The 25263-nt window shown below is 55.8% G+C and overlaps 8 protein-coding genes across 8 annotated transcripts; 4 read left to right on the top strand and 4 right to left on the bottom strand.

Moving 5' to 3' along the window:
- Positions 1-22: 22 nt before the first annotated feature.
- On the bottom strand, positions 23-724 carry C8Q71DRAFT_336691 (uncharacterized protein). Its single transcript, XM_047917905.1, has 2 exons — positions 514-724; positions 23-450 (listed from the first exon to the last, which is right to left on the bottom strand). Exons 1-2 carry the CDS (start codon positions 652-654, stop codon positions 265-267), a joined length of 327 nt encoding a protein of 108 aa, XP_047782843.1. The 5' UTR covers positions 655-724; the 3' UTR covers positions 23-264.
- A 260-nt stretch (positions 725-984) lies between these two features.
- On the top strand, positions 985-3574 carry C8Q71DRAFT_853922 (uncharacterized protein; the record flags this gene model as incomplete). Its single annotated transcript, XM_047926992.1, has 6 exons — positions 985-1131; positions 1184-1353; positions 1407-1750; positions 1806-1977; positions 2031-2139; positions 2195-3574. 6 exons carry the CDS (start codon positions 985-987, stop codon positions 3572-3574), a joined length of 2322 nt encoding a protein of 773 aa, XP_047782842.1.
- Positions 3575-4405: 831 nt separating this feature from the next.
- On the bottom strand, positions 4406-7963 carry C8Q71DRAFT_737557 (Metalloprotease). Its single transcript, XM_047922600.1, has 15 exons — positions 7492-7963; positions 7426-7431; positions 7028-7375; positions 6951-6971; positions 6766-6897; positions 6518-6712; positions 6154-6451; positions 6007-6093; positions 5712-5940; positions 5609-5656; positions 5458-5550; positions 5329-5408; positions 5140-5269; positions 4938-5079; positions 4406-4873 (listed from the first exon to the last, which is right to left on the bottom strand). The coding sequence occupies exons 1-15, from the start codon at positions 7888-7890 to the stop codon at positions 4790-4792; spliced, it is 2292 nt and encodes a 763-aa protein (XP_047782841.1). The 5' UTR covers positions 7891-7963; the 3' UTR covers positions 4406-4789.
- Positions 7964-8447: 484 nt separating this feature from the next.
- On the top strand, positions 8448-13419 carry C8Q71DRAFT_737554 (P-loop containing nucleoside triphosphate hydrolase protein). Its single transcript, XM_047922599.1, has 14 exons — positions 8448-8789; positions 8847-8909; positions 8970-9019; positions 9071-9515; positions 9575-10361; positions 10429-10763; positions 10824-11211; positions 11262-11417; positions 11474-11646; positions 11700-12332; positions 12383-12502; positions 12555-12668; positions 12720-12963; positions 13015-13419. Exons 1-14 carry the CDS (start codon positions 8583-8585, stop codon positions 13164-13166), a joined length of 3867 nt encoding a protein of 1288 aa, XP_047782840.1. The 5' UTR covers positions 8448-8582; the 3' UTR covers positions 13167-13419.
- Positions 13238-19963, bottom strand: C8Q71DRAFT_828629 (SEN1 N terminal-domain-containing protein; the record flags this gene model as incomplete). Its single annotated transcript, XM_047926332.1, has 12 exons — positions 19830-19963; positions 19371-19779; positions 18699-19309; positions 18290-18612; positions 15835-18236; positions 15578-15787; positions 14770-15527; positions 14679-14716; positions 14552-14628; positions 14034-14500; positions 13840-13979; positions 13238-13789 (listed from the first exon to the last, which is right to left on the bottom strand). The coding sequence occupies exons 2-12, from the start codon at positions 19718-19720 to the stop codon at positions 13238-13240; spliced, it is 5928 nt and encodes a 1975-aa protein (XP_047782839.1). The 5' UTR covers positions 19721-19779; positions 19830-19963.
- Positions 19964-20046: 83 nt separating this feature from the next.
- Positions 20047-21166, top strand: C8Q71DRAFT_737544 (Translin). The gene is made up of 7 exons (XM_047922598.1): positions 20047-20130; positions 20185-20275; positions 20326-20538; positions 20590-20669; positions 20729-20824; positions 20879-20951; positions 21009-21166. The coding sequence occupies exons 1-7, from the start codon at positions 20068-20070 to the stop codon at positions 21062-21064; spliced, it is 672 nt and encodes a 223-aa protein (XP_047782838.1). The 5' UTR covers positions 20047-20067; the 3' UTR covers positions 21065-21166.
- A 26-nt stretch (positions 21167-21192) lies between these two features.
- On the top strand, positions 21193-23006 carry C8Q71DRAFT_737542 (SGF29 tudor-like domain-containing protein). The gene is made up of 7 exons (XM_047922597.1): positions 21193-21383; positions 21435-21660; positions 21712-21788; positions 21842-22163; positions 22223-22270; positions 22326-22518; positions 22572-23006. The coding sequence occupies exons 1-7, from the start codon at positions 21254-21256 to the stop codon at positions 22677-22679; spliced, it is 1104 nt and encodes a 367-aa protein (XP_047782837.1). The 5' UTR covers positions 21193-21253; the 3' UTR covers positions 22680-23006.
- Positions 23007-23018: 12 nt separating this feature from the next.
- C8Q71DRAFT_737537 (uncharacterized protein) lies at positions 23019-24955 on the bottom strand. Its single transcript, XM_047922596.1, has 9 exons — positions 24719-24955; positions 24123-24648; positions 24015-24060; positions 23847-23960; positions 23627-23692; positions 23510-23578; positions 23392-23450; positions 23231-23327; positions 23019-23181 (listed from the first exon to the last, which is right to left on the bottom strand). Exons 2-9 carry the CDS (start codon positions 24456-24458, stop codon positions 23132-23134), a joined length of 837 nt encoding a protein of 278 aa, XP_047782836.1. The 5' UTR covers positions 24459-24648; positions 24719-24955; the 3' UTR covers positions 23019-23131.
- Positions 24956-25263: the final 308 nt, after the last annotated feature.

The following is a 25263-nucleotide window of genomic DNA, read 5'->3' as shown; positions in this document are numbered from 1 at the left end:
TTCAAGATACTAGTTGCGATTCCAAAGACATCTGTGAAGTGGGTATGTGCGTCATAAGCACTCCGAATATGAGGGGACTCGGATCCACCGACTCGTCGATGCGGCCGTGGCCATGTTGAAAGTCGAACATCGCACGCGGAGGGCGGGAGGCGCGCCAAGAGTGGCGGGCGGGCCGGGCGAGATCAGATCGTGCGTAGCCTCCTCCGGCAAAGTCGATGCATGTCACCCAGATGTCACCGGCATGCCAGCTGCACTCTGCAGTGATCATGCCAATTTACGGCAAGAAAGGCGCTTTTCCTGTCTGGGCTCGACGATCGCGTGGATGTGCAGTGTGCATGCAGCACTGCAGGACGCGCTCGGTCTGATCCAGCAGGCCTGCCATAATCTCGGGGTAAGTGCTGTCATGGGCCATGGCCGACGCCTTCTTGCACTTGCCGGGCGACTGGAAGCCTCAGAACTCAGCATCGACAGCTAACCCTAACTTTGAATGCAGGCCTTCGCCGCATTACTCACCCAGAAGCTCCGGCGCGCCAGTGTGTGAGTTGCGTCGAGCGACGGGCCGTCACCGTTGGACACACGTTGACGCGCGGCGATAACAGAGCTGGCGACCGTCGCGAACAGCGCGAACGGCGGAGGATAGCATGGCCAGCCCATCGCCGCGACGCTCGCCGACACCAGAGGCCCCGGCGGTGGCGGGCGGGCAGTCTGTGCTGGGCGGGACGAGAAGAGGCGCCCGCGGGGGACGGATGAGGCAGGCGGATGGTTCCCTGTCCTCGGGAGCACGTTCCCTGCCAGAACCTGCCAGTACAGGCCGGGTCCCCGCGAGGCTTCCCCAGAGGATTATCACCCGTCACGCTCGACCTTTTTACTTCCCCCTCGGCTCATATTCTCCAGCCCATGCGCTCCGTCCGCCCCCCACTCGCCGCCGCTCCCCCACCCGCCGTCCCCGCGCTGTGAGTAGCCTCCCCCTCGTCGCCCCTCGCGATGAGCTCGAGTGGTCCCCCGACGTTCCCCAAACCCGTCCTCGTCTCCAGCCAGCGCGCACCGGGCGTCCCGACCCCCCTCCCGGCCCCCGTCCAGTCCCAGCCCAAGACAATCAAGCTGAGATGCCAGGCTCTCGTCTCCCTGCCGGTGCGTCCTCCGCACGTCTTTCCGAGTCGAAAACCTGACTATATGCGCTTAGGCGCGCCTGCTGAACCCACCGGCGGCACGGGGGCAAGTTCCCACCTTCAGTGTGATCCCGCGTTTTGAGATCAGCCTCGACGACATTCTTGATCGCAAGCATCTTCCGCCGCTGGGTCTGAAGGACTTTGAGGAGTGGTTGCTATTTGTCGAGCAGAATGCCGAGAACCTGTGAGCCGCCCGCCATCTGACCACTCTTCCTCCCCTCATGCGAGTCGGGCCAGGTACTTCATCCTCTGGCTGCGCGAGTATACTCAGAACTACGCAGAATGGGTGCGCAAGAGTAGGCTTGCGCGCATGTCTTCGTACAACGGCACCCCTCGCCGCGAGTACCGCACACCGCATGCCTCGCTCTCCGCCAACCCGGAGCTCTCATACTCCTACTCGCGGGCGAAGCGCACCTTCCTCACACCTAATGGTGACTACGAACTGGATGTGCCCAGCGACATCCTCGCGCCGTTTCACAGGTCTTCACCGAGCAGCCTGGTAGGGAGTCATGAAGGGAAGACTGACTCTGCACACGGATCATGGAGTCAGAGTCAGTCGACGTGTGTTTGGGGCCTTGAAGGTGCGTTCGGACATAGTTTCGATTGATTCGTCTTCAATCCTGACTATATGCGCAGGTCATAACGTCCCTCCGCCAGACCCCGCCGTCTTTGATCAGCTCGCGGATGCCGTGCGAGAGATGCTCACGGAAAGCTTGCAGCGGTTTGTGCTTGCGACGTACAACAACGTAGGAACACCGCGGGCGGTCTGTGGAAGTGCAGGAGGGATCGTGATTAGCCTTGCAGGCAGGTAAGCATGATCCATCTTGGCGGTCCGCGATTTATGCTCATGCTTTCGCTCAGTATCCCGCTTATTGTCAACTTCGCTGTCCATGGCAATCGCTGGTGGAGGCTGGCTGCTATCCCCGGTATGTGGGCGGGTATGACGATCTTTATCTCCGCGATGTATGGGGTATGTGCGCACTCGTATGTCTGAGTAGACAATGTTGACATCAACTGTCTGATAGGTCTGCATGATGATCTACGTGTTCGGTGACCTCCGTCAACTTCGGTCATTCGAGCTTGTTCGCCCTCCTATCTCCGACCCGCAGCCCCATCCCTCACCATCTGGCTCGGTCACATCGCTTTTCCAGCCCCGTCCAGCGCCCGATACACCTACTGCTGTTCAGTTCAATGTTCCTTTCCGTCGTCCGCGCCGTCAGTCTTCCGCTCCCGAAATAAGCAGTCCCATCCCGATCGATCTTCGTGAACACAGTACCATCCGGTGCGAAAAGCCAAAACTCACGATCATCACGCCGCCATCGAGATTTTCCGAGGACAGCGATGTTCAGTTCCCGCAACGCGTCGTGACACGTCCTGAGCGCTCATCGCAAGACTACGACATCGAAGTTGCCTCTGTGCAGTACACGGACGAGGACGATGGGCCAGACAGCGGGTACGAGGACGGCGACGAACGCAGCGAGCATCGTGCGGCTGTTAGTACCCCTTGTATCGAGATCTCAGAGGCATTCTACGACGAACATCCCGCCCCCGAGGGTCCTGCGACGGCTTCGTTCCCCATCGGCAGGCCGCCGCTCTGGCCCGACTACGACACCAGTGAGGAAGCAGAAGTGACCACAACAGCTGCATTCATTCACCCGTTCACGTACGACATCAAAGGCGAGGTCGGCGACGACGTCGAGGCGGGTCGCAGCATCGCGTCACGGCAACCTGTCGATCCCTTCGACTTCGATGCCCTGCCACCCAAGCGCCCGAGATTCGCCACTGGACGATACCGCGGACAAGCTCGCCGAGCACCCGGGGAAAAGACCGACGGGAAAGTCGCGAAGAGCTCTGGCAAGATCAGCGGGGCGATTAACTCCGTCGACAAGTGGATGAGCCTCGGGCCGAAGGGAGTGCTGAGCCGCTGGCAGACACGGTGCAGCCCCGGGAACGTCGTGCGTGTGCACATCGAGCGCGAGATCAATGGCGTGCCCGTGTGTGTGACCGAGCTCGAGAAGGAGAAGGGGTGGGGGATTGGGTGGGGAGTCGCGGCGGACCCGTCCGAGATGTCGCCGACGGGGACTCTCGCGGCCAGCGCGTTCACGTTCCCGCACCTCGTTCCCAGCGCGAGTGTCACCGCCGCAGCCTCGCCGACGTCGCCGAGTGTCACGTCCGAGTGCTATGCTGAGAAGCAGGAGGAAAAGGAGGCGGGCGTGAAGGTGGGATGGACGGTGAGGTTCAGGAAGGTGCGCGCCGTGCCTGCGTTTGCGGTGCCCCTGACACCGGTGTTGAACCCCGTCGTGACGAGGGCGCAGTGGGAGATCGTGGTGAGGAGTGCGTTGATCGCGGCCTTGGTGGTGTGTGTGGTCATCGGCGGGCTGACAGGTGCGCCGGTGCCGCTGTGAGCCTCCCGCATCCTCGCTCTCGCTCTCTCTGCCTGGTTGGTGGTGGATGGTTGATGTCGCTGTTTCTTGTCCGAGTCCAGTCGCTGCGCGGACGCTCTCGTTGGCTCTACCGTAATACTGTGAAGACTGTTCGCCTTGCTTTCCTTGGTCCGACCGTGTTCTCCCCCTCGCTCTCCTCTCCCTCCGCACTCGCAACGCCTGTGATGATGCACACTCCTTCAGTGCCCCCTTCCATTCCACGCCGCTTCCTGCATGCATTGTTCAGCTTCCACTTCCCTGCGCCTCGCAGCTGTTATCGCTTTCTGCACCATTCCCGCAATACCTCCGGCCCTGCGCTCCCCGAACTGGTTTGTTGTAGATTATTAAGTTAGCCGTCCACGCGGCCTTTGAAGTGCCCCGCCTTATGTCCCCCGCCTCCTCGTTCGCCGTGCCTTGCCACCCTTATTGTTGTCCTCCATACTGTATTTGTGCCAGTTTCCCATTGCATGCGCAGCTGTTTTTCGTCGGTTTCGTCGTTGCCGTGGAGGCGTAGAACTGGTATCATGATGTCGCTACTGGTAGTACTCGTCTTTAGTTGGTACTGTACCAGGTAGTGTGTTGTCATAGTAGTCGTCGTGTACGCGTGTTTTCGCGGTGAATGCGAGTTGATTTTATATACAGAGGTCCTCTGGCGTACATGTGCTTTTAATTTGCAAACGAGTGAGTACTGAGGGCATCATTCGGGCGACGCGCTGGTGGCGGAGGAACACGCGACAGCCACAGACGCGTTACACTTACAGTGCACACCGATGTCGGAAGTTCGGTTCACCCTTTGTGTGCGTGGTGCATCAGGATAAATCAGACGTACATACAGACCCCAGGTGACTCAGGACTGGCACTTGTAAGTTATACTCAGATACCGAGAGCTTCTGTGACTGCAATGATAGTCAGCGAGAACCGCAGCGACGTCGTGCGATTCATCGGAACGATCCGGGACTTCGTTTGTCCACAGGTTCTGAACTTCACAGACCTGTCAGCCTCAGAGTGCGAGACCCTGAGGAGATATCATAGAAAAGATCCGCAAACTTCGTGCGCATATTTGATGTGAATGGTGTGTGGATATGGGAGCAGGAAGCGGATACATGCGGTAAGACAATGCAGAGCGGGCAGGTGCGGAACATGCGTGGGGGCGAGAAACAGTGCGTATCGACTTGACGAGGGTGAGACGAGAGGGGACTAGAGGTTGGACCCGGCAGACCCCGTGTGCCCGAAGAGCTCGCGGACGAACGCCTCTGAGTTGGGTGGCCGCCCGAGGAACTCCTGTGGGGAGCAGCAGCAGGTCAGCGCTGCACACCACGGGCATGGACGGAGAAAGAAGAGTAACCTTGAGCGAGTCGTCCTCTTCTCTGCTGCCTCCAGGGCGGAGGATCGCGTCCCGGTACTTGGCGCCGCGGGCGGGGTCGAGGGGGTCCGGCTTGAAGACGGTGGCGTACATGTCGGCTGCGAAGACGAGCGAGTACGTGTAGCTATGTCAAGTCGCGCCGTCGTCAGTTACGTGGCGGGGACGACTGGCGGGCGCGACGCACCCGTAGTAGCCCGCGTCGTATCCGCCGGCGATGTGGTTGAACGAGCCCTGCCCGGCCGCGCGCTGCTTGAATTTGACGGTCGTGATCGCCTCGCGGAGGTCATTCCACAGCGCGGTGTAGTCGGTGGCCTCTGTGATCCAGCATTACTCAATGAGCATGGAGGCAGAGGCGTCGCTGACGACCACGCACCTTTATCCGTGTGCACCTTGATGTCGAACTTTGCGAAGAAGACTTGGCGGAGGTAGTACAGACCGACGTTGACGTATCGACTGTCGGGAGGGTCAGTCACAGCTCGGACATGGAGGAGTGGCTGCATGCCTTTTGATGATCTTGTCGATGAGGTCGCGAGGGAGCGGCTTCTTCGTCTCGTAGTGGCTCGACATCTTCTCCAGGACCGGGGGCTCGAAGCACCTACAGCCCTATCAGCATCCAACATCCAAGTAGAACCCCCCACCGCCCCGCCACTCACCAATTCTCCAACATCTGCGAAGGCGCCTCGACGAAGTCCCTCGCGACCCTAAACCGCACGACCGTCAGCCGTCGCCACATTGTCTCTGAGGCCAGGAACGTACGCAGTGCCATGGAACCGCGCGAACCGTGTCTTGCTGAGCAACCCGTGGAAGACGTGGCCCATCTCATGGAAGAACGTCACGACGTCGCTGTGCTGCATTAGTGCGGGCGTCGTCGGCGTCGGCTTCGCGAGGTTCGCGACCATCGCGGCGAGCGGGTAGGAGCGCTTGCCGTCGCGGCGGGTGTACCCGGGGAGCAGCGGCCAGACCGCGGCATGCGAGTACTTCGCCTCTGACAGTCAGATGAGAGGTAGGGTCAACTTTGTGGAGGATCCATGGAACGAGATCAGACACTTACCGCGCGGGAAGAGGTCGAGGTAGCAGTAGCCGACAAAACCAGACTCGTCCTTCGCACCATTCTCCCATACCGCGAATTGCTGCACGTCTATAATCGTGTCGCTCCATCAGTCACAGTCCGGGCGCACTCGCCCAGCATACCACGCACCAGGGTGCCACAGCGTCTCGCTCTTGACCTCGACGAACTGCACGCCCAGCAGCTGCTGGTAGATCTCGAGGATCGCGGGGACGACCTTGTTGACGGGGAAGTGCTCCTTGACCTTCTGGTCGTCGAGCTCGAGCTCGCGCTCGAGCAGGCGGCGCGAGTAGTACCAGAAGTCGCTCATGTAGAGCTCGCCGTCGAACGGGTAGCCCTTCGCGGCGTGCTCCTCCTGCTTGAGCGCAAGCAGCGTCACGCGCTCGCGCGCGCCGATCGGGCGGAGCTTCTGCTCGAGGTCGTCTAGGAACTGCGTGGGAGGAGGAGGTTAGGAGAGGGGTTGGGTGTGGGTGATGTGGGGGAGGGCGAGACTCGCCTCGATGACCGTCTTTGAGTCCTTCGCCATCTTGACCTCGGTGATGTAGTCTGCCCAGGTCGGGTAGCCCAGTATGCTAGCGATCTTGCGGCGCAGACCGAGCATCTTGTCAAGTAGGGGCGCGTTGATCTCCAGCCTGCGGTCGTAGGCTTCTGAGGCTAGCCGGCGGGTCTCTGGGTTCTCGGCCATCCTGAACTGCAGGAGGTTGTTAGCTATGTATATCTGGTTTGTCTTGGGTGTGTGCTTACGATAGGGAAGATATCTGGCGTTTTCATTGTTACGTCGTATACTTCCTTTCCTCCATCGGTGCGCTTCGTATAGCCAGATGTGACGTCCGCAGGCACGCCTTTCAACTGCTCTATGGTGAATGTCACCGTACTCTGCCACCGTCGTCAGCTTTCGTACAATTTTCATCAGATCGAGCTCGGCTGACATTCTCCTCGTTGAAGTTTTTCTGCAGTTCAGTTATTTCAATACTGTATACGTATTGTACAACAACTCGATGCTCACGCTGAACTCCAGAGACGCCTGGCTGAGTTCCTTTTTGAGCTTCATCAGCTCATCGCGTTGCGCCTCGGGCAACGCAAGTCCGGCGCGCTTCCCGTCCAGGAGCATCTTGTCCACCAAACGCTGTTCCTCTGCATCGAGTTTCTGCCCACTTGCTTTGATGTTCTTCTCAGCAGCAAGCTTGGCTTGGAACACGTCCAGTCGCATGGAGGCGTCAACCCCGTAGTCGCGGACGAGCACCTCTGCTTCGTTCGAGGCATCACGGAGTTCCTTGGACGGAGAAACGTTCTGGTAGAAGGACAGAGGTTCGACGGCCGCATCTATCGCGGTCTCTGCCTCAGCCAGCGCAAGCTACGGTGATTCAGTGATGAGGAGCTCGCATGAGGGTCAACGTGACTTACGAAGACCTATTACGAAGGGAGTCCGCGTCAGAGTCAAGGATCTCGAGAGGTCTCAGTACTACTTGCAGTCTCGAAGTTGCAGTCTTCGGGCTTCAGAGCAGCGACCTTGTCAAGTGCCGTCGTATCGTTCGCAATGGCTTCCTTGGTGAGTCTCAGGACATCGTCTGCAGAGTGGGTCCACGTCGGGGCAGCCTGAGGGGGAGTGAACGAGGCCATGGTAGAGCTGGTGGGAGCAAGAGAGAACGCAGTGGAGAAGGGCCGCGCGCTCAGAGGGGACAGCGTGGACTGGGATCGATGAGGATAGAGATCCCGCAGCGAGGGGGCTCTCGTGATGGGCGGAGCACCTGGAGGTGTCTGCCTCGCGGACAGACTGAGACTGGCGGTGCTGCCCAGGCGGGGAAATGGAAGGCTTCTTCGACGTCCAGCGATCCAACGGGCCTGTTGTGTCACCACTGAGCCACGCATGCCAGTTCCGGTCTGCTGTAGTCCCGGTGCTGCCGACGCCCAGGGGAGGAAATAGCTAGGTCTGAACGGGGCGAGACACTGAATTCGAAGGCCAGCAGCCCACGCAAGTCCGCGCAACCTCCGCGATCACGTGGATTCCGCGAGCCGCGAGTGCACTGTGCACACTGCACTGCAGTGTGCAGTTCATCGCCGTGCTGTAGTGGAACACCTTTGGTAGATGCTTCGCAGACTCGGAACTCCCTGGCCGGAGAGCTTGAATCTTGTACCGTACTAAGTTATCACAGTGCAGTGTCCACCACGTGTTGAGATACTGTACGGGCAAACGATGTCACGAAGAGAGACAGCTGTCGACTACGTGTGCTGGCAGCGCGATGCTGGTTCAGAGTACTTGTACTGCACGGCGCGCGTGTCTGCTCTGCCCTTTCAGCTTGAGCGAGGAGGCCATTGCCAATTCGAATCAGAGGCTCTTATAAAGAACACACTCGGTGTATATCGAGATTCAGATCTGATCGAGCCTATCCTCAGATTTTGCATTCGCGCACAAGCGCCCATGGAAGGTCGTCCTCCACTCCTCCGGCGGCAAGCATTCAATAACTTCGCGTTCTCTAGTCGTGCACGCCGGCCCCATATCTTCCTCTGGTTCTCACACGACTACTCCCAATTCATAACTAGTTACGAGCACTGTCCTCGACATGCCTGTGGACAGAACCAGACAGAGGTACAACGCCAAAGCCCGTCAGTCCACAGTTGGTGGCTCATCACATAAGAAGAAAGGAAAGCGCAAGGCAAAGGACACGCAGGATCATGACGTGCAGGAGGAGAACCCCAATGCAGAGATCGTCGTGCCCAAGAGCTCTGAGCAGAAGGAGCTTGACCGCAAGGAAAAGCTGAGGCAAGAGGTCCGCTACAGATCCAGCCGAATGCCGTTGCGGACACATGCTAATTGTTTGATTTAGCTGTTTGATCAGCAGAATTCGAAAGCGAGCAGTAAGAAGAAGAAGAGACTCGAGAAGTACATCGTGAGTGTCCGGTGCCATCCTTATACCGCGAACGCTTCTGAAGTCTCCCCCGGATAACAGGACAAAAAACTCAAGCAAGATGAGCGTGTAGAGATATTTGAAAAGCTATCGTAAGTAGCTCGTTCTGCATGCCATGGCCAGGTGTTGACATCCACTCCAAGTAAGAGTCAAGCGCAACTGTCAACCACGCTCCAATTGCAGTCCTCTGCTACTCTAGGCACGGGCAAGGCATCCACGCACAAGGACATGCTCGACAAACAGGAAGACAAAGAGGTTCGACGGGCTTTGGACGGCATGACGCGCAAAGGCAAACGCGGGCAGGGAAAACAGAACATCCTTACCTCATACGACGCCGAGTCTGAAGGAGAGGACAGCATGCGGGTGGATGGCGAGCCGGCTAATCAGGACACAGAGGGCGATGTCGGGACCTCGAGGGCGAACCCAGTCGTGATTGTAGACTCTGGGTTCTCGACAGCCAAGTTGTCCCCGGGCGAGACCCCTGCAGCTGTCGCCCATGCGGTGCAGGTGGGCTCCGCACTCAAGCGAACCGCGGATGGCTCCGCCGTTGCACCGAAGATCTCGAAGAGAAAGCCGAAAGGCTCTAAGGTACCGTATAACTACCTCACATCACGGTTGTCCGGTCGTCTGACGGGCTCTTTCTGCAGACCGCTTTCGCGTCATGGAAGACCAAGGGATCCGTGCCTGAAGCTACCAACGACGATTCGGACACCTCCTTCGACAGTTCCGACTCCGCGTACGACCCAAACGAAAGCGACGATGGCGAAGATGTGCAAAGTCAGGCTGACGGAGATCAAGACGGTGCCTCGGAATGGTCAGGCATCCACGACTCCGCCGAGTCATCAGGCGCAGAGGAGAACGACCCAGAAGGCGACGCGTCTCAGTCCGATGGCGAGGACTCTGGCGATGGCAGTACCGCCGATGCATCGCAAGAGGAACCTGCCCCGCCTGCGAAACGCAAACTCGGCTTCAAGGAATGGGCCTTACAACAACTCAGCAGTGTAAAGGACTACGTCGCGCCCGTAGCTGCACCTTCCGAGTCCGCAACCCTGCCAACCACACCCGACACCGATTCGTTACCACCGCCCGCCAAGAAACGCAAAACCGGGCCTCCACCGACGGACGGTCTCCTCCGCGGCCCACTCGGCGAGAACCTACAACTCCCCGCGACTACCTTCTCCAAGGCCGTGCAGCAATCTGCTGAGGTGTCGAAGGAGCGCGGGAGTGCGTTGCCGCGGAAGGTCGTGGAGGTGACGCGGGCGCCGGAGGTGCAGGAGAGCAGGCTCATGCTCCCGATCGTGGCGGAGGAGCAGCCGATCATGGAGGCGATCTTGTTGAATAGCGTGGTCGTGATCTGTGGAGAGACGGGTAGCGGGAAGACGACGCAGGTGCCGCAGTTCTTGTATGAAGCTGGGTTTGGGTCGCCCGGGAGTGGTGAGTTTACCTTACCACTGCGATCATCCACATGCGTCTGTTTACTGAACACCGCGCGCTCTTGCAGATAACCCAGGCATGATCGGTGTCACTCAGCCCCGTCGAGTCGCCGCGATGTCCATGGCGTCACGCGTCGCACACGAACTCGCGCTGCCGCCCTCGCGCGTGTCGTACCAGATCCGGTACGACGCCACGGTCGCGCCGACCACGTCCGTCAAGTTCATGACGGACGGTGTCCTCCTGCGTGAGCTCGCGGCGGACTTCCTGCTCAGGAAGTACTCGGTCATCATCATTGATGAGGCGCACGAGCGGAGCATGAACACGGACATCCTCATAGGCGTGCTGAGTCGCGTGGTCAAGCTCAGGGAGGAAATGTGGAGGGAAGGTAAGGACGGCGCCAAGGTTCGTCCAGTCCAGCTGTACGCTCATGATCCTTGTATCTAAAAAGCCGCTTCCATCTAGCCCCTGCGGTTGATCATCATGTCCGCTACCCTCCGTGTTTCCGACTTCGCCGAGAACAAGACCCTCTTCTCCACGCCCCCTCCTATCATCCACATCCCCGCACGCCAGCACCCCGTCACAGTGCACTTCAGCCGACGCACCGCGTCCGACTATGTCTCGGAGGCCGTCAAGAAGGCCAGCAAGATCCACGCGCGTCTCCCGCCCGGCGGGATCCTCATCTTCTTGACGGGCCAGAACGAGATATCAGGTGTCTGCAGGAAGCTGGAGGCGCGGTACGGCGCGAATGCCTTGGAAGCGCGGAGGAAGATGAGGGCAGCGAAGGCGAGGACGCAGGAGCGAGAGCCGCGGGAGGAGGGCTTTAAGAGCACCGTGGTGGCACCTGCACAAGGTTGGATCGCTTGGATTTAACCGTCTGATTCCGTACTGATGGTCCTTCAGCCGACGTCGAGGCGGAAGATCTTGACCTCGGAGAACAAGAAGCTCTGGCTCTCGACGTAGATGGTGAAGGCGGTCCTATCGACGACGATCCAGAGGCGCTCGATAGCGACGACGACGAAGATGAGAAGTTGGGCATAGACACGGAAGAGTCTGACGGTATGTGGGGTTCCCTTCTGCATGATGCGTTGACTCATTCGTCATTTTTGTTGTAGTACCCATGCACATTGTCCCGTTGTATGCGTTGCTCCCCAGCGAAAAGCAGATGCAGGTCTTCAAACCACCACCTCCAGGACATCGCCTCGTCGTGGTCTCCACGAACGTCGCGGAGACATCCCTGACTATCCCTGACATACGATACGTTGTAGACAGTGGAAGGGCCAAGGAGGTACGTACACATGCATTTTTTCTCCGATATCGCTCGCTCACGTCGTTACCCAGAGACGATACGACGTGGCGAACGGAGTACAAGCGTTCCAAGTAAGCTGGATCTCGAAGGCATCCGCTGCCCAGCGAGCAGGTCGTGCGGGCCGAACGGGGCCTGGCCACTGCTACCGTCTCTACTCCTCGGCACTGTTCGAACACTACTTCGAGCAATTCGCGCAACCCGAGATCCTGCGTGTGCCCATCGAAGGTGTAGTGCTGCAGATGAAGAGCATGAACATCGACGCTGTGGTCAACTTCCCCTTCCCGACGCCTCCGGATCGGACTAGCCTGCGCAAGGCAGAAACCGTGCTGACCTACCTTGGCGCGCTCGCACCGCCGCCGGGAGGTTCACTGATCTTAGGAGGGGGCGTTACTGAGATTGGGAAGGCGATGTCGCTGTTCCCTCTGTCGCCGCGGTACTCGAGAATGTTAGTCAGTGGACGGCAGCACGGATGCCTCCCGTATGTCATTACGGTCGTCTCTATCTTGTCGGTTGGCGATCCCTTCCTGCGCGAAGAAGTTGTGGGGAACGCCGGGGACGAATCTGAGGATGAAGCTGATGAGGAGTTGTCGCATCTCACCAGCGAGGCGGCCAAAGCGAAGGAGGCGCGCCGCTTGCGCCGACGGGCGTACTTCCGGTCACAGCAGGTATGGGTGTTGTCGCTCGCGACATTGGTGTCGACTCACGTATTGGTCAGACTCATACATCCCTTGGGAACTCGAGTAGCGATGTCTTCAAGATGTTGTCCGTCGTAGGTGCTTATGAGTACGCTGGTGGTGGCCATTCGTTCTGCTCCGAGCATTTCGTAAGACCCAAGGTAGTTCATCTGTGCCATGCTTCTTGGACGCCATCTCATCATTTTCTCAAAGGCAATGGAGGAGATACACAAGCTTCGTGCTCAAATTAGCAGCATTGTCCAGACAAACTTCCCTGAGCTGGAGACCGGATTCGTAGCGAACCTCAAGCCGCCAAGTGCGCTTCAGGTTGGTCAACCCACCTGTTCTCTTCGCATCATACTGACCTTTTATCCATAGCTCAAGGTGCTCCGGCAGCTACTCACTGCCGGGTTCATCGACCAGGTCGCTGTCCGCAAAGATCTAATGGACAAAGGCTCTGCCTCTGGAGACAAGTTCACAACGTCGAAGGGTGTTCCATACCGAGCCATGGGCATCGCTGACGATGTCTATATTCATCCATCTTCGGTGTTGTACAGCAACTCCCCACCAGACTACGTCGTCTTCCTTGAAGTAGTTCAGACGAGTCGCATCTGGATGAAGGGTTCGTTGCTTCCTTCTATTATGACATTGATCTCTCTGATAAGTCGAGCAGGTCTAACGGTGGTCAACGGTGCTTGGCTATCCAGTTTGGGCAAGTCACTCTGCACATTTTCTAAACCTATCAAGACAAAAGATGGGCGCACTGTGGTCATCCCACACTTCGGACCCGCAGGATGGGAGTTACCTCCGATTGAGTCTCATTAATATTATGTCTAATTGTGATACGGTGCTATACGGATTGAACGGAGACATCATGCGACGATAGCGATAATAAGTTAATGCGCCGGAGAACCCGAGTGATTAATGCAGTGGTAGATGGGTGAGTCTATGCAAGATGAAGATGATGTGAATAGTATATCACGAGACGTCAGGTCTATGGACCGCGCTGTGACTACGTCAGTCCTCGCCGAGTCAAGGTTCGCAAGGTCGCTCACTTTGTTTCTGGGTATGAACAGACTCGGTGCCGCTTTTGGTCGCTTCTTGGGAGGTGGCTTGGACGGTGCCTGTGCGCTGCTTGTTGTTCCCGTTGAGGCTGTTTTTGCTTCGTCGCCAGGAACCTCCGTCGGTGCGGGTCGCTTCAAATTCGGCTTCTCTCCGTCCGGTTTTGCGAGGCTACCAGATGCCGAAGGACCAGCCATGGTTGGAATAGCATGGCCTCCGCTCTTCCCAGCAGACTTGAGTTCTCGAGGCGTCAAGAGAGCGCCAGGAACAGTCGAACGCATTGCTGTCTCAGGTGATTGGATCTTGGACTGTGTCTTGGGGGCCTTCGTAGACGATAATGGCTTAGTCGTCGCTTTTGTTGGAGCAGTGAAGTAAGCGACGTTCACCTGAAAGCAGTCATGAACGATTGACCCATGTGACAAATTATGTGGCTCACGTTGGCCAAACGATTTCTTTCCCGTGCATCCACGACAATACTACGCCAGATATCATCGCTTCTCTCGAGGGTCGGCGCGTGACCAAGCACAAAGATCGAGGACTTTGCACGCGTCAATGCTACGTTCATACGCCTCACATCTGTACAGCGCGAAAGTTGGAGTCAACTTTATCCAGAAAGACGTTGTGACTGACCTCGCAAAAACCCTACGGTCTGTACGTTCGGACCAGCGCGGACACAAGACAAGATTATGATGTCTTTCTCCTGACCCTGAAAGCCATCGACGGTATTGAAATCTACGATGCTCGTGATCTCTGGGCCAAAGCGCTCCTCGAACGCACGCCGGATGGCTACAATCTGACCCCTGTACATTGATATCACGCCGATCTTGGAGTCGAAGTCGAAAGAGGTGAATTCCCGCCGAAGACGATTGAAGAGCGCCGTGGCAACTTGGATCTCCCCGCGGTTGATGAAGGAGTGACCCATGCCAGTTTCTTCTTGTCCTTCAAGGACATTGAAAAACCGATATGTCCCAAATTTCTCGTGCGAATGCCACGGTCTGAGTGTCTTCGACGCCATGTCCGGTCCATCCTGAAGCCGACCTTCATAGAACAGACGACTAGGAACTTGACTGATGTCGGGATGCATCCGGTACTGTATGCTATGACTGATATCAGCGAATTGCCATACCAGACCCAAGCAGGGAAGGTACCTAAGCAGGTGCACAGCGTCCGGACGCTGCCGCTGCAGACGTACAAATAGAGATTGGTTGTAACCTAACGTACATGCCTGAATGGAACTTATGAGAGACGCGACAAGGAGGAGAACAAGCCACTCACCTCTTGCGACTTCACAGTAGGTGGTAGTTGCTGTGGATCTAGAGTCACCGTGAGCAACATCGCAACCCAGTACAGATAGGTTCCATCGTACCTCCTACCATGACACAGTGCTTGCAGTCATACTTCAGAGGAATGAGCGAACTGAGCTCTATGGCCTGAGCTGCCTCATCTATGACAATCAACTCGAAGTCAAATTGCTCTAGATATTCGTACGATGAGCCGGATAAGGTACTGCAGATAACGTCGGCTTCTTGGAGCACTTCCGTTCGAAAGCGCCTTCGAGTCGCGTCCATCGTGCGCGAGTCGGATTTCTGCTGGTCTCTGAGCTTGTCAATCTGGTGGATGAGCGAGTTCTTCTCCTTGTTCAGCTTCTTTATATCCTCCTCCAGGGCGAATGTCTTTGCCGTGTTATCATGGATCTGTGAAATCTCGTCGAACTTGCTCTGGCGCATCTTCTTCACATTCTCGAGATCTGCACGAAGCCTAGCCATATCGCCGCGCGCATCCTTCGGATTGGCAACTTGAGGGTTGGAGTTCAGCTTCTGCTCAATCAGGTACTCCAACGAGACGTCCTTAACACTCGCGTTGATGTTCTTGACGTTACCGAGCCGAACGACCTTGGGGGAGCTGACTTGCCGCCCCGCACCGGACACGCCCTCCTTGAGACGAAAGGCGATTTCGTCAATGGCGGCGTTACTAGGTGCGCACAACAAGATCTTTTTGACTTGTTCTTTGTCGGCTGGCCCCCCGTTGCGACTTGCCTGGATATATGTGCCAGGCTTGGGCCGTCTGGACAGGAACGCGTGCACAAGGCCGCATATAGTGGAGGTCTTTCCGGTACCTGGAGGTCTGCGTAACAACTCAGCTGAGACAGTGGTTGTGTTATGCGTGGTGCTTACCCCTGGATCAAAGCGAAGCCGTCTGCCGTAAGCGAATAGAGTATAGCTCTGGCCTGCGGTTCGTTGACATGGTACGTAGCCATCATTCTCTGAACTTCCTTCGAGTCCGCTGTCGTGGGCTTGTTCAATCTCGCTCGAAGTATCGCCTGGGAGAGATCATAATATGGCAGCGACATCAAAGCAGCATACTCCCGATACAATGTGGTGAGACTGGATAATATCAGTGCATGAGGGTTTGTACGTCGGCGAGCACTGACCTCAGCACTTTACTCAGCGACCAAATCGAGTTGGGCAGCAGGCTAGGGTCGCTACCACGTGCGCAGCATCGAACGGTTGCCTGAACACCGAATGGTGTACCTTTATAGCTTTGAACCTTCGCCAGTACACCCTTCTTGCTCTGAGGATGACGCAACAAGACCACGTCTGCATCGCCAAGACTCCAGTCTCTGTCGACGCTTCCCGTGAAAGACACGTCAAGATCCAGCCAGTCATCGACGAATTGTCGGCCAGCAATGCGACAATCGTACGTCTCCCGTGCACCTTCCTTCGCCTCGGTGAGCTGAGTCCAACATTCTAACAGCAGCATCGGCTCGAAAATGCGACGGAAATGCTCTGTATCAGAGAAGGTGGATGGAACGCGCTCGAGCTTCAGGGGCTGGCCGGGAGGCGAAGGGCCATCATGGTCGTAGTCCCAAGCAAGTAGCGTTCGATGAAGGCCAGACACATCCGGTTTCAGCCGCAACTGGGTCCTCCTCGCATCTTCTCGCTTGTTCATACGCTCCAACGCTGGATTGCGGGCCCTGGTAGGCAAATCCAACATCATGACTTGTCTGCGTTCCACCGGCTTCTTGATGACCGGGGTTCGCTGCAGCTTAGAAAGAGATGCCAGACCCTCCCCATCGTCCTCGCTCTCCTCGCTCGAAGCTTCCGTTGTAGGCTCCGAAGTGACCGATTTCGTCGAAGGGCCTCCGGTAGGACCAGGGACTTCTAGAGCCTTCTGCGTGGTCGGTGCGACCTGAGCATTCGGTTTACGGGTAAGCTGAGGTACGGCTGTAGGAGCCGCATTCAATCTCTTTTGGTCCTCTGCCGAGAAATAGCTGGAAATGGAGGTCTTCCTGGCTTGCCGATCGCCTACTCGCAGGTCGAGCTTACCCCGATCTTGAGCAGGCCCTCTCCTCGCTTCTTTCCTCGCCTCCTCCGCAGGAGACGCCTTGGATCCCGAAGGTGCTTTGCGTTTCTCGGGGAGCTTGTGCTCGATGATCTCTACTTCGTCATCCTCGTCGAAGCTGCTGATGGCATCCTGCAGTCGCGCTAGTCGAGCCGCGTCCAATCGTGTCTGTGGGCGCTTAGGATCGGTCTTCCGCGCATCGTCGACGTGCTTCTGCAACTTCTGCAGTGCCTCCGGCTTGGGGCGAATCTCGGTATCGCGGAAGCATGAGAGGAGCGTCTCCAATAAGGCGAAGGATTGATGTAGCAATTCCTCGTCCGTGAGCCGAAGCCAGCGCGTCAGTTCGAACAAGACCGCTTGGAGGTCATCGACCATCCTCTTCAACACGCGTGACACCCTTCTACCGGTAGCGGCTTGTTGTGATTGAACCAGGGTTGCGGACTCGATGACTCGGCGCTGCGCCAACATGTCTCGCCCAAAAATGAGGGCGTCACGCATCCAGAGCACCATCTCGGCGTTCTCGAAGTAGATTGCCCACTTGGGTGTCTTCGCGAAGATCACGGACAACGCCTGCGTCATCATATTCCACCACTTGGGCAACCGTGCAGGGACGTCCGCGCCGACGCCCGCCATGAGGAATTGTTGGTTCAGCAAGAGTCCGTCCGAACTAGAGCATAGGACGTCGATGACATCAGTCAGACAGCGAGCTAGAGCCTTGGACAAGCTACATGCTTCGGGGACCACTTGTGCGTACTGGATGAAGGTTCCGAGGAACTGCAGGATGCCGCCGAAGGTACCATCCGGCACCTTCTCCAGCAGCGCGCGTAAACAGTCCGAGCGGACTTCGACATCGAATGCAAGTCCGGCTAGTGCCTGCGCACTCTCCTGGATCGTCTCGACGGGAGAGAGCATGAGGACAGTGACGTTCTTGGCGACCTCTGGTCGCTGTAAAAGGTCGGCAACGACGGAAGGAAGACTGAGGTCGAGGTATCTTGTCGCAGCGTCGCCGAATCCACTACGCATGGTGCCCAAGGCACCGTTCACGCTGCCGAGCAGAGTCCTTAAAGACTCGGCATCTTTGGATCGGGTGATGCGGTCGGCGAACGCGATATCCTTGAGATCGTCCATATGGGATATGTTAGAGAGTATTGTCAGCATCATGGCCATGGCGTCTGAGTCGCCGGGCTGAATGTTATTGTACATTCCCTTCCACAGTTGTTCCCGCAGAACCAGAGGTGTGGTAGCAGATGAGGTCGACGTTCCGCATAGACAAGAAATGGCGGAGCTGACGGTCTTGATATCCTGCAGGAGCGAGAGCTTCAGGAGCCTTCGTGTGTGCGTACGAGCCTCTGCCCAGACGTCCCCGGCGAAGGCTTTGGCGAAAGCGACCGATACGAGTATGCTGCTGTGCACATCCATGATCTCCCAAACTAGGCTTTGCCTGAGCACAGGATGTACCTTCTCAGTTTGCGAGATGGCAGAGGTCAAGATCTGTAACAACGTAATGTCAACAAGACGTAAAGTGCCATGACAGTTGTACCCACCCTGGCAGCGATACTCATGGCCGCAGGCCGAATACCCTGGAAGCGTTGATGCTGTAGTTCCTCGCACAGAAAATGGATGATAAGCGGAAGGACGTCTTTGCAGATCGGCAGGTTCCCTATCGTCTTCAGGTAGGTCTCAACCCAGCTGAGAAGCCAATTTTCTTTGCGTACATCTGCAAGGTTCTGCAGAGTGTCAAGGTAACGGACGTTATCCTTGATGGAGCTGAAAACGACCTGGGGATACTCCGTTCCCTCGCCGTCCCAGACGCCCGGTCCAATCCTGGAAAGAATCAACAGGAACCCTTTGAGAACGTCCCCGAAGTCTTATCCCGTTTAGCGTTCCAGGCGATAATATAATCAATGGGACATCGTCAGTACAGCACAAGTTGAGAAGAGGCTGAATACTAACGAGATCCAGTATCGTGCAGATGGCTCGTGACAACATGCCGAACATCGACTTCGAGCGCTTTCCGAGGCACCAGGAACTCGACCGGCACGTAGCGAAGTGTGATGGCATAACCGGACCAGAGGATGGCAGCACTCCGACTGAAGGTAGAATCGGCGTGGACAGTACTGTGGTCCGTGGCTTGATCGGAAACGACCGACGTTACTGTCTTGAGCACGGAGCAGTAGCTTGGCAGGAACCTGTCCGCTGACATGGCGGAAGCCTTACACAAACCGAGTTGCCCTAAAGCCCATCTGCGGACATCCTCTTGCTCGTCCACCACGAGATAAAACAGACCCGGTGGAGGGAAGTCCGACGGCCACTGTGTTATAGGGCCCTTCGGGACGCACACGCGCACTATCTTGGATATTCGCGGATCTTGTAGGATACGTGGGTTGCATAATATATGGTATGTGATCGCGGGAGGGGCCTCAGCGAGAGAACGTGAATTACTGCCAACGGACTCGACTGTAAGACCCTTGTCAGCAAGGGCGGAAAGGACTGCCTCGAGTTCCCAGTTGTCCAAGGCCTCATAGAAAGACTTCAGGATCGTGTCGACAAAAGCCCCAAAGTAGCTGTACGAAGCTGTGAGACCACTGGGGCAGCAATACGACGATGGAGCGTAATGATACTTACGTCGCTCTCGACGATATCTTGACCTCCTGGAAACTTCTCACACAGCCGCAACATCCTGCGAGGCATCTCTGAAGCTGTCTTCTCCACGCCTTCACCCGATCACTGTTGTAAGCGTGGAGGCGAATAAGAAACGTCGCAGCCTCTCTGACTGTCTCCTCGGCACGAGAGCAGAACCAATGCTCATGACGTTGATGTGCGAAGTTCGAAGCTGTTTGCGCAGTGGAACCAATAAGATGGTCTGTAAGACGAGTCAAGATTTTGTCGGAGGGTGTCGAAACGGGTACATCGTGAAGTTGCTTCAGGAGTACTTCCAGGGATGCTTCTTGAAAGCCTTTCAACGTGGATGCCATCCGAGGTCGTCCTCGGCTCAATTACAACCGACAGTAGACTCCTCTCCTCTGGAAGTAACCTGGTTTGCCTTCAGAGCCGCAGCAGGTGGTATTGCGGCGAAGCACTTACCTGCGTCCCTAAGTCCTGGCTAGCGTCCAGGCTAAGGAGTGCAGTGGCGCTATAGAGCTGAGATATCGGTCACAAAGAAATCAATGTGTGTGATGTGCCGTTGGTATAAGTAGTGACCAGGGCGCGGACAAAGGACAAACGAGCGTCGAGTCGCGTCCGACGCGTTCGGGCGCCCGTCCTACTTTCGCGTGTGTCACGTGTGACAAATCATCACGCCCTGCTCTTGAAGACCGCCTCCATGGACCCACAGAATCTGGAGTACATCAACCAGCTACTCGACAAGGATGTCGAGCTCAGAGAAGTATAGCACTGTCCGCTCATTGGAGGCCAATTGCCTCAGAGCTCGGTTCTTCAGAAAATCAAGGACCAAGTGACAGAATTTGACAAGAAGACACGGACACTGACCGGCCTTCTCAACAAGATTCATTCGACACCCCCAAGTCAAGGTCAGAACACTCGTAACCCATTTATGCTAAGGGTCGCTCATTGGACACAGTGCCGGAACTGGTCGCTACCGTGACCCCCGTACTGCAAAGCTGCAAGGAAACTACAGCGGCTTTAGCTGAGTTAACACCACCGAATCAGTTCTGGAGGTGGAAAGATATGTGGTCAGTATCCCTGCGAAATGCAGTGTTCTCAGCAGCCTTCGTGGAGTACTTGCGAAGCGGGGGGCTGCTATCGTTGCCTCGGGCAGCGGAAACGCTAGGCAGTACGTGATCGTGGTCACATCGGAGATGTCCCTCATTCACATTTTACCTAGTCAAGGATGAATGGCAGGACAGGTTTACACTGAGCGCCGAGGACTATCTTCATGCCCTCATTACTATGGTCAACGAGCTGGTAAGCACATCGTTGCTCGCCCCGCGAATTGACATCGAGACAATACTGGCCGTTTATAGTCTCGTCTTGCTGTAAACTCGGTCACAATGGGTGACTTCGAGCAACCTCTCAAAATCTCCACCTTTGTCAAAGACCTCTTTGCGGGGTTCGCCATGGTAAAATGCCTGTGCTACACGAATGACCCAACTCTTGTCTAATTCAGCCCATAGCTGAACCTGAAAAATGATGCGTTGCGTCGGCGTTATGACAGCCTGAAATATGATATCAAAAAGATTGAGGAAGGTAAATATGTCGTCGTCCCTCTCGGGGCCGTCACGCGAAGACTCATCAACGCTGCAGTTGTTTACGATGTCTCGTTGAGGAAGCTTGCGCCTGTCCAGACGGACAACACGTGAAATTTGTCTTCTTTGACATCGAATTTCTATTGTACAATTAGGGACTAGACCGAAAATTGTGAAGCATCATGTAGAAATCGAGTACTAGACTGTATATCCGAGTCCACTGGCGGCAAGCCACTCGCATTGCCAGTGGCTCAGATCGCGTTGTGAGATCTACAATGATCGCGGAGCTAGATCTGAATCAGCATGTCTAACAAAGAACGCCGGTTTACAACCGACTTTCACCTCGTACTCAAATCCTACCAACCCCACAGGCCCACAAACGTTCCGATGACGAGTCGACGAGGATCTTCGAAACGTCCCGCTTCATCTGAAGGTCGAGTGATATGTTTTTATGCAGAGATCAGGCTGACCTAGGCGGCCACAGAGATTGATTTCTGGTCCCATGCTGGGGCCTCGTTATCCACGTTGTCATCGACAATGTACAATGAACCAGCCACAGGGGACCCTATTGGAAGAGTCAACCGACTACTTTTGGCGTGGCCCACAGACGATAATCTGCCAGCAGAAGGTTATGAAAGCGTGCGATCGACGTACAAGAAGCTCACAGCTGGACTGACCGAAATCAAAACAGCAGCTGAGCGAGACGTAGAGTATGTTCCGCTAAATCCCTCAAGGGCACACATATGAATATGCGACCGTAGTGCCATAGATAAAGCGATTGAACAACTCGATGTACTCATCGCGCTCCGCAAAGCCCCCGAAATTGCCCCACCACAAGGTGGGCAATATGTGGCCAAATTCTAGCCAAATCGAACTAACGTCTATATGCAGAGAAGCGAAATAAGCGGCCTCGAGCACACTCCCCAGCAATAGCATCCGCGCCCGCTGTTCCTGCACCTACTCCTGCGGTCCGCAGTGTCACCCTGAACCTTCCAGCTCGCAATTCTGTTGGACCACAGTCCTCAGTACCATTTTCCCGGGAGCCTAAGGCACGAAGGGAAGCTTTAGCCAAACAGCTTCCTCTGCAGGAAGGCAGGAAAGTTGCTTTTCACCCACCACAAAACTCCAAAGGTGCCGACAGTACTACCGGAGGCAAAGACGAAGAGTGGATATTGGCGGTCGTCATTGGTTGCATCAACCAGGACAAGAATAGGTTTGTGGCCTGACTGTGGCCTCGGTCGAGCCGCCTTTTTTGACTATCACATGACTCAGATACGAGGTCCAAGATCCTGAACCTCAAGAAGACGGACAACCGGGACAGTGAGTCTTCAAGGGCGAAGATTAAGCGAGTAAGCGCTAACCCATTTGTTGCCAGACGTTACAATACTACACTGCGCGCCATCATCCCACTCCCCGATCCGAATGCACCACCAGATAATGCCGCTCATCTCAATGCATATCCCGAGTTTTCGGCCGGCTCGACCGTGATGGCTTTATACCCCGATACGAGTTGTTTCTACCGGGCGGAGGTAGTGGCCAGTCCTCGTGACATACAGCCAGCGGGAAGGGTAAGCAACGAGCTACCTCTATCTCGACTTCAACATTGAACATTTGTCAGCAGGGCGGTGCATCTTCAACGCCGACGTACAAATTGAAGTTCGAAGACGATGACGACCAAGAACATCTGGTGTCCGCTCAGTGGGTCGTTGAATGGCCTGGTGGAACGTGACTCTTTGACGTTGACCAATGAGCATTCCTGCAACATGGCTCTTGGTTGCTGGGCGTGTTCCGCACATCTGCCACCGTAGTGCATTGCATTTCTGATAGCAGCCTGCTTGTCTCTTGACTATACCTACACGCTTTGACCATTGCATCTACCTGTTGTATACCTATTGAATTTGTACCGTCTGATTGACACCGCACGTACCGTTTCGCTCGCCAATGTCATGATCTTGAATCGGGTGGATAACATGCGAATACGAAAGTCATGCCACAGTCTGAAGACTGTGGTACGTAAGGATGCTGTCAAACCAGGCAGTTGCGGTGACTCAGCCGCTCCGTACGCCGGGGGAGCAACGCGACACAGCGCAATGTCGATACTCATGATACATGGCCAAGGGTAGATACTCTACAGGATATAGCGGTCGCAAGATCTACGACTACAGAAGACACGTCTGATGCTCACTCCATATAACTGAAAACAACACCTCCGTCCATTGTGATTGATTGTCCTGAAAGAACATGAGTCCTGATCAGTGCGGATGTAGAGTCTGTCCATACCCGTTATGAAGTATGACTCTGGTTTCGCGAGATATGATACAAAGCTCGCGACGGTGTCACCGGAGCCGTGAGGACCATCTGGGGGGATTCCGCACACCTGTTCAATCGCACAGAACGTCGGAATGTCAGTCGTGGGGATAGGGAAAGGACGAATCTCGCACATGTTTAGTGTATGCACCGTGTGTCCCACCGTACAATTTATCCAACGGACCAACATCGGCTGATGATAAGCAGTCAGTATGCATGCCGTATAATTGACCACGGTCAACAGGGACGTACTCATCGGTGTCAAGATCACGCCCGGTGCATAGGTGTTGACGGTGAGTTTGTGCGCAGCCAGCTCGATAGCTGCATTGTTTATCGGTGAATGCGCTCACAGAAGAGTGTTGTACTGACCAAGGCACTGTGTGAGACCTCGAATAGCGAACTTCGATGCCGAATATCCGCACACTTGCGGACCACCTAACATAAGTATGTCAGATGTGTCGGAAGCGTATATAACAGGACAACCCTCGTTATCTTTCTTCCCGAGTATAGAAGAAGCACCTGATAAGATGAGGGCACCGCCGGCGTGTGTCCAGGATCGACACCATGATTGATAATTGCGGCGACGTACCAATGATCCTCCCACCTTCGCCTTGATTCACCATTTGTACAGCCGCATACTTATAGCAGAGCATGACACTTCGCAGATTGATTGCTATACAGCGATCCCAATCCTCGACGGCCACTGGTTCTTCATAGTCAGTAAGGAGTTAACTCGCAGCATGAGATTCGCACGTACACTCGACGAGCTTGTCTAGAACGGGCGCGCCTGCATTTGCCACCATCTGCGGGTCTCAATTGTCAGCCAATCGTCTAACGACCGCAGACCGTGATGGCAGACACCTACGACATCCAATCGTCCAAAAGTCTCGACTGTCCTCTCGACCATACCCCTAACAGCGGTTTCATCCGCGACGTCGCCGACATAGCAGAGTGCCTTTCGCCCCTTCGCTCGAATCTCCTTGGCCACTTCCTCGAGGTCTCTTCCACCCCGCGAGTTGATAGTCACGTCGAGACCGTCGTCGGCGAGTCGCAGCGCAATGTCACGCCCAATGTCCTTGGATGCACCAGTGACGATGGCGACGCGGGAAAGGTACACTTGTCCGTTCATGTTCGTCCAGATCTCGGTCGAGCTCTTCTGAAAGTCGTTATCCGCAACGTCAGTCCACAGAACATGCTGCATATCTATGTACCACACCGAGCGCTCATGTCGCACGCAATGGATCCTTGGTGCAGTAGAACGCGAACTTTACGAAGCTGCTCTTGCAGTGAGTCCATCTGAGACGCGGAATTTTCTTGCTCCAAGACACTTGTTGCAGTACGTGTGGATCAATTATCTAACCCCTCGGTCGAAATGATGCTGAGCGTGGGTGCTATTAGCATCGTCAGAAAGGCAGAAGCGGAACGAGCTACACAATCGCAAAGAGGTTCAGAAGAACGTACCATAACGGCATATCTATCAGACATCCCGTACGTCGACCTTCGGCCGGCAGGCTGATGTTGCGGGCAGAACATAACGCCCTCACGCCCTCACCCTTGCATCATTGACAGAACGATAGTCCGCCCCGGGATATTCATCACTATCTTCAACATATCGTAGAGGTTGAAGTGCCTAATGGTCCATATGCCGTAGTCAGTGGTTGAGATTAAGGTATGACGGAGGGCACACCTGTGTAGCCAGTAGCTAATAACGAATCGGTTTAGATCGTCCATATGGGCCGGAGAGCTGACAATGCACGTCCACAGAAGTCGTCCGTCGTCCGAGTCGGCCCGTCATCCGAGCAACACCTAACACTACACGTGCCTGGACAGTTCAATTGACCCGAGATACTGCCTGAGACTTAGTCACTTAGAGGAGCGTAGGGACAACTTGAAGAACAATGGGCTTTGTCAATCTTCCGGAGGAAATTATCCGGATCAAAAGGAGACGTTGAGGTAAGAACAAGACATACCGGTTCCGTGAAGATCAGTGATCAGTGCACCTAGAC

This window comes from Rhodofomes roseus (assembly GCF_022264815.1).
Source record: "Rhodofomes roseus strain CIRM-BRFM 1785 chromosome Unknown C8Q71scaffold_3, whole genome shotgun sequence".
In the NCBI taxonomy this organism is placed as follows: domain Eukaryota; kingdom Fungi; phylum Basidiomycota; class Agaricomycetes; order Polyporales; family Fomitopsidaceae; genus Rhodofomes; species Rhodofomes roseus.
The sequence above is the reverse complement of the archived record's forward strand: the minus strand, read 5'-3'. Positions and strand labels throughout refer to the sequence as shown.